Genomic DNA, 10362 nt, shown 5'->3' with positions numbered 1-10362 from the left:
ATATGTAGACCTACCTAAACAGCAGAAATGCACTGTGCAGCAGCTCGTTTAATCATGCTCTTTTTGCCATATTACCCCCCACCCCCCCCGCAACTGATTGGCAGAGGGGTCTGGAAGCCCCACCAGTCACCACTTGCTACCGATCAGCCGGGGGACCAAAAACACGGTGTTAAGTATGCTGCAGTTTTTGCCTCCTGCTGCTGATTGGCCGAAGGGCCCCAATGACCCCACCAGTCACGACTTATTGGTCAGGAGGCAAAAACTGCAGTATATTTAAAACCGCAGTTTTGCCTCCCAGCCGATAAGTAGCAAGTGGGGCTGATGGGGCCCCTCCAAAAATCAGTGTTGGGGGAGTACACAGCAAAAAGGAGCCACTTCACAGTGCACTTCTGTCGTGATTTAGGTAGGTCCCTATATATATTTAGATATACTCGCACATACGCCTCCTCTGATCTATTCTGTTGCATGAGTTATACTGCATGTAAATAATGTTCTCTTCTTTTTTATTTTCCTTCAAAGAGGCTGCTATGGCTGCCACGGTGAACTTGGAACTTGATCCCATCTTTCTGAAAGCCCTTGGCTTCCTTCATTCAAAAAGTAAAGATTCTGCTGAAAAGCTAAAAGCTTTGCTTGATGAGTCTCTGGCAAGAGGAATTGATTCAAGCTATCGTCCTTCACAGAAGGTATTATCATTTGTGGAGCATGCAGGTCATTATTCGTGTGTTGTTATCACTCCAGCTATTTCTGTTTTAAGTTTTCTAGATGAAGGACTAAAAGAAGTGGAAAGAAATAAACAGACTTGTGGAGTAACCATGTTGATTGCTCACCTTTAACACAGCAAGGTTGATCCTACTGTTGTTGAAGATAATGGCAAAAATTCTGTAGTCTTTAGTTGGGGCAGACTCTGGATCTGGAAGGCAGCTGTTTCTTCTTAAGTTGGAAGAGTTATGAATTTGTAATGTATTGCTCTGCAGTCACTTTCTATTCCTGTACCATATTGGTCATCCGAAATTAACCAAATTGATGGATTTATCAACTTGTAATTAAAACTAAATGCTCATAAAATACAGATTAGTTATTGTTGTTGGGGACAGATCTTAAAGTAGTTAAAAACCCGTTTTCTGCAAATTCTGTTGATTTTAAATTTGCATGGGGCAGGTAGTGACCAAAAAAAGCTCAGTGTTTTAAAGCTAAAATAATTTGTAGAAAAAAAAACAGCTAAAATTTTACCAGTGTATTGAAAACCATTAAAAATTTACTAATTAGAACATTAGAAAGAAAATGCTATGCTTTACTGGTCTGCACTGACACATGGATAACGTAGGTTAAATGAAGTGTTATAGTTAGTTCTTCCCTAGGCTAGAAGGAACTTTAGTTGCTCAGCTTTTGATTCTCACACGTATAGCTGTAATTGATCACTCATTTACAACCAACCTGCTTGCTATTCACCACTAATAGTAATACATCACTGGTAAGAACTGTTGATATGAATATTCAGATTTACTCACCTAAAAGGTAAATACTGGCCAAGATTAAGCAAAGGCCAATATCCTTCTCTTTGAAGGAAGGAAATACTGATGTTCACTGACTACAGAAATCATCTCTTTTATGTTTTCATACATTACATTTTGTCTTCAAAATTATCTAAAAATTTTTGTTTGTTATGGGTTTCAATTTTACAGATTTAAAATTTTTTTCTTTGAAATTAATAAACCAAAATGAAGATGTGCTTAGGGTTTTGTTTTGGTTTGGTTTTTTTTGTTAAACTAGAACCCTATCTCTTGAAAAGTGTGTGGGGTTTTTTTGTAGAAGTTACTGGAGCCAAATTAAACTTATTTATTCATGTATGTGATTTGATTGGTTACCGTTGTATTAGGTTTGTCTTTAAGTCTTCTTTTGTTTGTTTAGGAAGTGGAACAACCCAAAGTATCTATTACCAAACCAGTCTCCAGTAAGCAGGAGCCTAAAGCTTCACCCAGCTTGCCTTCAGGCAACAATAATGGCAAGCCTACTACAACAGAAAAGGTGAAAAAAGAAACTGAGAAAAGATCCGCTGATAAAGTAAGTCTTAATTAAATAATTTGCAGTGAAATTGGTTCTGTTGGTGCTTGAATTTAAAAATATTGTAACAAGAAGCAATTTGTTCATGAAGAACTTGGCAAATTTGATTTATTTTTAGTTAAGGCCATAGCTCACCTGTCCCATTAATTAGCATCACTGGTCAACACAGGACAGACAGCATAGCAAAAATTTCATCTTAATTTTCCATATTTTGTAATACATTACTACTCTTGGGAAGAGCATAATAGAAATAGTATGCCAACCTCTCTCTCTTTTTTTTTTTCTCTCAAGATCCCTGAACTTTTAACAAATCCTGAGCTGTAATACAGAGGACTCCTTAAACTACTAGTTCAAAAATGTTGTGGTGGCAATGAATAATATCTCTCTAGGAAAGCATATCGTGTAGATGCACAGTTATACTTTAACTGCTGTATTTCTAAACCAGGGTTGTCCAACTTCTAAGTGCCTGGGGGCTCTCCACCCAGGGGCTGCACTAATCTGAGCCATGGGTCGTAATGCTACACCACATGCATGGGCAACGCCCCCCCCCCACACACACACACGGGATTCTTTATCTAAACCTCATTTGACAAGCACCCCTGCAGCCATTTTAAAATGTGTTGGGGCTTATACACACAATGGTGAGGCCACGCTGGAGTGTTCCAATTAGAATGCAGAACAGACTCAATTAAGTCTGCTTCAACACCTTCCAACTAGAACGTGAACCAGCACATGTATAGGCAGCCCTAGAGTCCACAGCTGGAGCAATAAGACAAACAACAGCTGAGTAGGAGCCTAGAGATGTGCATCAACCCTTCAGAGGTTGCATGCAGCCCATGGACTGCCAGCTGAACAATGCTGTTCTGAACTGTTTATGCCAGTTGGTTGCTCAGATAAATGTTAATAACTAACCTTTCACGTTTTCATCTTGTGTGTGTGTGTGTGTGTGTGTGTGTGCGCGCTTAACAGGTAAAAGGGGAGATAATAGAAGGAGGTGACATTCCAAAAAAACCCAGGCTAGAAAAGCAAGAGACTCGTTCCTCCCCTATCACAGTCCAGACTAGCAAGGATTTGTCTATGCCTGATCTGTCCAGTTTTGATGAAACCAGTGCTGATGATTTTGCTATGGAGATGGGGTTGGCCTGTGTTGTTTGCCGGTAAGTGTCATATGCTTCATCAAACATACCCTCATACCTTTCTTACAATGCAGTTCTTCAATGCAAAGTGATTGTACAAATGAATTGTATAGATCTGAATTTGCTGTCTCTCAGTGTTTCCAATTAATTACATTTCTTAGCTTGTTAATAATTTTCATCTTTATTCTGGAAAGCATTTAAGGACTTCAATTGAACATAAGCATGGGCATAAAATTAATTATATGGTTAAGTGCGCTTCCTGAATAAGAATGCTATTTTGAAATATGGAGCCTGTAAGAAAAAACATATATAAATGTTAGTGAAGCAGAAATAAGGTCTTGAGGGAAATCATTTCTCATAACAATGTTGAAATTTTTGCCAGAGTGATAAAGACCAGACCTCTGCCCTTCTTTCAGAAAAGACAAAAAATAAATTGAGCATCTTGTATATAGTTAAAAATATTGATTTGTGATTAGAAGCTGAACTTAAAAAGTGAATTGCTAATCACAAGCAGTTTTCTCAAAAGTCAGTTCTCTTCTGAGATGATTTTTTTTAAATGGCATTTGTAGAGTTTTGTGTGTGTTTTGTTTCTGTAACAGTTTGCAGTTGAGAGGAGTATTTAGCCATGTTAATCTAATGTTAGGCAGAAGTTAAGAGGTATGAGTTGAAAGTTAGTGATATAAGGTGCCGCACTGTCCTGCTTTCTGCCTAATTTGTAGTTGGTTTGCCCATAAAAATATTTCTAGCTACCAACTGAGTATTTATCTCAGACTTAAAGACAAAAGGGCTTCTTCCTGACTTTCCTTTTCTGATGCATGATTAAACATTCTGAGATTGAAATTTAATTTAAAAAAAGAATCTGTTGATGACTAGGAAGCATGTTAGTGTTAATATAACAGAAAATTAGCAAAAGTACTTTTTGAATACATACAAAGAGTAAGAAGGTTGGTGTGTGTGTGTGCCCCCCCCCCAAAAAAATCAATTTTCAGCTCCTGTTGTGTTCCTAGAGAGAGGGTATCAGATTTACTAATGGATAAGTTATTGTTGTCACATTTTTAAACCATTTAGTAAAGTTTCATATCTCAAATCATTGCTGATTTTTTTTCCCATTGTAACAACAGTTGCTAAAAGTCTGAGGTTTTATTAAAGACAGAAAAGGAAAACTTCCATTTAAAAAATACACCTTTTGACTTCTAACTGTCTTGCATGTTTTATAGGGCCAAGCCTCCTAATATGATAGTCATTGTAGATGGTATCAATTGTCTTATTGGAGGAAGATGGGGAAAGAGTTCAGATAGTCTATAACTGTTGCTTTGAAGATTGATCCAGTGTCTCTTAAGACGAAATACAACATAATGCACACACGAAGATAAGAGAACAACAAAGAAAACATCACCGCAGCCTCTTGCAGTGGCTTCTACCCACAGCCTTGCTGATGGAAGCAAATAGGCCTAGTACATGGTCATGTCAGTCATTCTAAGACCTGCCAAACTTTTACCAGGCCATTTAAAGCATTGCTTCTAGTTGGCCTGTCTGGGCACAGTATATTGCAAAAGAACAAACGTTTTTTAGATAAATGACAAAAGAAGGAAGAGATTAGGAGGGAAAATAACATTCCATATAAAGGGTAAAGTAGCACATGAACCCAAGATTCCGGATTTGTTCAGGACCTAGATGAACCTATTGGAGGTGTTGATGTTACATGATTCCCTATCTGGCTCGTTCTGGTCAGGACACTTTTTCAAGATAAGGACAGGTGAAGGTCTGGTGGTATCCTAGTGAATTCCAAGTCTCAGAAGACAGTGGGCAGGGCAGCCTGGCTGGGAGAAGCAGTGGTAGCAGCAGGAGTGGCCTTGGAAGCACTGGCCTGCTTTGAACCAAACCAGGTTGATCCAGGCCACTGTTGCAGAACCTTGCTGACACCTGACAGAAAACAGGCCTCTTGCTAAACATTGCAATCACACTTCAAAATATCAGAGGCATCATTGTTTCTTTACTACAAAAGAAGCATTCTTACATGTTTTACATTGTATTTACATATCCCTGAGTTCCTTGCATATCTTACCAGCAGTAATTAGTGCTGTCTTTAGTCCAAAAGTTTATTTGAGGTTCACTGAAAAAAAAAATGTTTTTAGTGCCATGGTTTCTGCCACTTCTCAGTTGTCAACTTGTTCCATGGCTTTTATAATGTTTTAGTTTAACTGCTAATGAGAACTTCAAATTCAAATGCAAAACACCAGGAACCCAAATTATATTATTTATTTATTCTCAGTAGTAATTGGGATCTCTGGTGCTGGGTAAGGACCCTTTTTTTTCTATCATGCACATTACACAAGCACAGAACAGGAAGTCATTTGCCAACCTACTAGTGTTACTCTTTCTTATCCCATTTTATGGACCTGGAAACTCGAGTACAGAGAGATTAAGTGACTTGCTCAAAGTCGCACAGCAAGTGAGTGCAAAGCCAACTTTAGAACTGAACTGCTCTAACTCTCAGATGATTGAATTGACAACTAAGCTTTGCTTATTCACTTCTAGAGCTAGTCTAGAGTTAGGTGTGAGTATGGCTTTGCTAAGGGTACAATTAGGAATTCAGAGTGACTAGATATGTTGTTGTTGACCCCTCTTTTCCTTTTAAATGGTCAGAGCAAGAGTATGGAGGTACGGAGAAAGGGCAGTTTAAAAAAAACACACTGTCTCCAAAACATGGATTTGCAGGTGTTGTTGGTTACAAGGCATAAATGAGTGTCAAACAGAGAAATTTTGCAGGTGACACTACTTCTTTCAAAGATAAAGGATTTATGAAAAATTCCTATTACCTTTGCAAGAGCAGACTTCTAAACTTTAATGAATAAATTGATTTCATCTTCATTTTTCAAAGATACAAAACCATTTGGGCTGTCACTTGATTACAAAATTAGTTTAAAATAAGTCTAGCATTGACATTCCTTGGCATGAAAAGTGTATTTTTTTTTGTAATCCACTGAAAATTGTCCTTTTATAGTTTTAGAATATGGAAATTAGTCTGTTCCCTAGTGACACGTAGTTGAAACATCATTGTTTGTTCTGACCCAGTTTTTTTTTGGTAACAGACTGGGTTTTGATCCATCCTGAATCCAAATAGTATGCACTAGAATTTCAGATTATTTCCTCCTTTAATTTTTAAATAGACCATTTAAAATATATATATATTTTCCAGAAAATGTTCCAACAGCCATATGGACAACATCTTCTGACTTTATTTTCTTGTTATATAAAAATATAAGGTATTACCTTTTGCCACCCGTCCACAAATAGAGTTTCCATGGTTACCTAGTTACCTGCTCCTTGGGGATATGAGCAAAAGCAGCTTAGCAATTAAATAGCCTGATTTGTCATCTGAAAGAAGAAATCATTAGGAAAATGGTATTTGGCTAATTCACAGGCATACTTCCAGTCATGTGTATATGACTAATTTGTCATTTATACAACTTGATTCTTTTCACCAGAGGCCCAAAGAAAATTAAGTCCTCATCACCAGCTTACATGTTTGCTTTGAGGCATACACGTTCAATTTTTTCCATGGTGTGGGTGTTATCTGCCGTTTCTAGTGTCTACACGTGTTGTGTAATAAAAGTTACTGTTTGCATGATGACATTTCTAAAATCTTGAAGTTGAAAGCACTGTTACTGATTGTCATTTAGACATTATTGTAGTCAAAGTGTATTGCTCAACAACTTATAACATAATGATGCAAATATGAAATAGATGATTTATACAGCAGTATTGGGGTGGACATGTAAATATATAGATAGTTGTTCATAAAGTCCACTCTGCAAAGCCAGGTACATAAGATCTTGATGTCTAATATAAAACTCAAGTAGGAAAATAAAAACAGGGCCAGGTTGGATGACATTATTTTTTCAAGTCTGTAATACCATAAAGAAGTAAAAGAGGGGACACACCAAATGATTTTGTCCTGTAGAGGTAACTTATTTTAAAATATATTTAAAATAATATAAACTTTTTTCTGTAGAGAACCAATTTTAGAACAAGCCAGACTTGTTCAGAAGAGTCTATGTAATAGAAAAGGAATCCATTTCATTGTTCCAAATATAGAAAATGCACATGGAGAGAGAGCATATTTTTAGTTTTTATTTTAAGCCTTAAAGTGTATTCTTCAGTAATTTTTTTTCAACTGTTTGTCCTGTAGGCAAATGACAGTTTCTTCTGGGAATCAGTTAGTGGAGTGTCAGGAGTGCCATAATCTCTACCACCAGGATTGCCATAAACCTCAGGTGACAGACAAGGAAGTCAATGATCCTCGCCTTGTGTGGTATTGTGCCCGCTGCACCAGACAGATGAAAAGAATGGTAGGAGTCAGCTTTTTGTCTAACGTGAATGGTATCTGAAGACAGCAATTCATATAGGTTGTTTTGGTTTTTGTTGTTTTTTTTTAAAGAAAAAGGCAGAAATCTTTAAAAGGTTGTTGAAGAATCATTTTTCAAAGGTGCACGTTCTTTTTTGCTGCTGATTTTTCTTTTTCTTAACCATAGAGTCTCAAAGAATGTGCTTATTCAACAAAGTAGCATGCTTATTGAACAATAGTTTTAACATTACGTAAGTGAGACAAGGTCAAGTTATTTCTTCCCCACTAATAAGCAGTGCAAGAAGAAATTAGGCTGATTTCATTTTGCTCTTATTTATTTCACAAGTCTGCTGAATAGTTTTGTAAGTTTTTTCTTTTCAGTTTTAGCAATGAGTCAGCTGATTTTCTGGAACTTAACATGACAATAACAAAGGATAGCAGGCTTGAGACCAGATCATGTTAAGTAGTGAATATTCTTAACTCTCAGTGGAGCCAGTGGAAGCTGATACCACATATTTGTATAGCATGAGGCTCTTTATTTGCACTGAGCTGTATGTTAGGGCCTTGTCACGTCTTTTATTTACATTGTAGTAAGCATTACCAAAAGTTAGAATGCCTAGCTGTGCAGTAATGCTTACTATGATCTCCCAAGCCGGGTCTCTTCTTCTGGCTTCGGGTAGAGGGAGGCATAGGGAGCGGAGGCTGGGAGAGGGTGCTGCCCCTGATGCTGGATCTCCCTGGTGCCCTGGGATCAGGGCTGGTTGGAGAATCTAGTGCAGTCCTGGGGCTGGGACCAAAAATCAGCTAATTATCCTTCCCAGCCCTGGGACCACACCAGAGTCTCCAACTGGCTCCCATGTGGCCTCAGGGCTGGGATAGAAAATTGTGTTTGTTAGGTTTAGTGAAACCAAAGACATTTTCTTACCTCGATATGTTACTTTCATGTTATCTGCTCAAATTTGCCCTTGCATTAGGAAGACAGAAAAAGACACTCATTTAAAATGTTTTTTGCTCTAGGACATCAGCCAATAAGAGTCTTCCCTTTGATGTCATTGTTTCTTCTAGTATTTTGATTGTCTTCAAGCCTTTCAAGTCAGGAATGCTTGCTTGTGCTCATTAAATTGCATTCAAGCATCGTAGTAAACTTACCTATGTATATAAATACTTCACACTTCACTTCCCACCCCCAACTGTCATCAGTCATCTTTTCTTTCCAGGTGCCAATTTCCTTTAGCTACCTCACATGAATACTGCTGCCTTACTTACCATTTCTGACATCCTTGTAACCTGTTTCACAATAGCTGTCTTCTGCTCATACCCTCTCTTCCACTTCTCATGCTTTATCCGTAGTTCCCTTTACTCATACTCCAGACCTGCTTCTAGCTGACATCTCTTCATCTCCCTTCCCTTGTCAGTTACCCAGGATGCCTTTCAGCAGCTAGAATCTTCCCTACTGGGGATCTGGGGATATAAAACAGACGTTGCCAAATGAAGCAAATCAGCTGATCTGCTTTATTGTGTGGAACGCATGTCACCCATTGTTCCATCCACTGGTCATGTGTAGGGACCTACTCAATTTGCAATTTCATGAACAGTGCCTGATTTTGCAGTTTCCATGAAATCCAAAATCAGGCATTGTCCATGAAATCTGCAAAATAAAAAAACCAAAATCTTACTAAAAATAAAATGCTGGCTCCCCAATACCAGCCAGTGGTCCTCATGGCCACTGTGGCACAGCCTCGCAGCCCCCTGCTTACAGGGATGTGCCCTAGGAATTTCCTGTATGCATTGCTAAGAGGGGAAAGCGTGGAGATGCTTAGAAGCACATCTCTTAAAAGGGGAAAGCCAAGTAGGCACTCCCAGGGCTGGAGGAGCCTAATCCTGTGTGGCAGCCCTGGAGGCGCACAGGACTGGGCCCTTCAAGCCCTGGGTGAATACCTACACAGGGCAGCTGGAGAGTGTGGGCCACTCCAGGCTGCCTGCACTCTTCTGCCCTAAAGCAAATAGATGTCTGCTGAGAAAAAGCGACAGTTTAGTATTACTTTTTGTCATGGCCACAAAGGCAATTGTAGTGCAACAAAGGGTGTGGATATCTATTTGCTTTTGCTTTGTGCCAACATAAAAATTGTTATGGTGGCACAAAGGTGACACCTCTTACTAGCCTATGACTCAGCTGGAAATTTCCCTACAGATCAAAATTGTATTGACATATGACCTGCTCCCTCACTGTTTGATCTCCAGGCATCATATAAAGGTAATATTATGTCTGATAACACATTTTTGCTGCCACTTTGATTAACTCAGTTAATAGTACAGAAATATGCCTAATATGGGTTTAATCATTTCTTCTGCAGGCTCAAAAGACACAAAAACCACCTCAGAAACCAGCCCCTGCTGTAGTTTCAGTAGCACCAGCTGTGAAAGATCCATTGGTCAAGAAACCTGAAATAAAACTTAAGCTGGATACAACAGCCACATTCCTAGCATTCAAGAGGACAGAAGTAAAGGTGCTGTACCCAAAATACTCTATAGAAAGGGTTTTCATTTTATTGTGTGTATGAAAGTCTCTTGCTTGCATGCTGGGTTTTTTTGTTGGGTTTTTTTAATTAGACCCTGTACCTGATTTTTTCCCACATATTTAGAGCCTCCAATGAAAATAGCTTCCATACACAGTAGTAGCTATAGTCTGGAGGACGGAATTAGTGATGGGTGAAACCCTTCCTTCCATTCCTCTCACTCTGTTTCCTGACTATTATTTCACAGAGGGTTGGAAAAGGATTTTTCCTTTTTTTTTTTTTTTTTTTTTAATGGGATTTT

At 38.4% G+C, this 10362-nt stretch overlaps 1 protein-coding gene across 2 annotated transcripts in view; it reads left to right on the top strand.

The window, feature by feature from the left end:
• INTS12 (integrator complex subunit 12) overlaps nucleotides 1-10362 on the top strand; it is a 32376-nt gene that overhangs the window by 19892 nt on the left and 2122 nt on the right. For both annotated transcript variants that reach the window (XM_019521925.1, XM_019521924.1), the window contains exons 2-6: nucleotides 520-683; nucleotides 1909-2061; nucleotides 3031-3218; nucleotides 7390-7549; nucleotides 9900-10052. In XM_019521925.1, the coding sequence (XP_019377470.1) occupies nucleotides 528-683; nucleotides 1909-2061; nucleotides 3031-3218; nucleotides 7390-7549; nucleotides 9900-10052 (810 nt within the window). In that variant the 5' untranslated portion in view covers nucleotides 520-527. The remainder of the gene's footprint in view (nucleotides 1-519; nucleotides 684-1908; nucleotides 2062-3030; nucleotides 3219-7389; nucleotides 7550-9899; nucleotides 10053-10362) is intronic.

The sequence above is a fragment of the Gavialis gangeticus genome, unplaced genomic scaffold (assembly GCF_001723915.1).
Source record: "Gavialis gangeticus isolate Ggan-Ray unplaced genomic scaffold, GavGan_comp1, whole genome shotgun sequence".
In the NCBI taxonomy this organism is placed as follows: Eukaryota; Metazoa; Chordata; order Crocodylia; family Gavialidae; genus Gavialis; species Gavialis gangeticus.
This window is presented reverse-complemented; position numbering and strand designations above follow the sequence as displayed.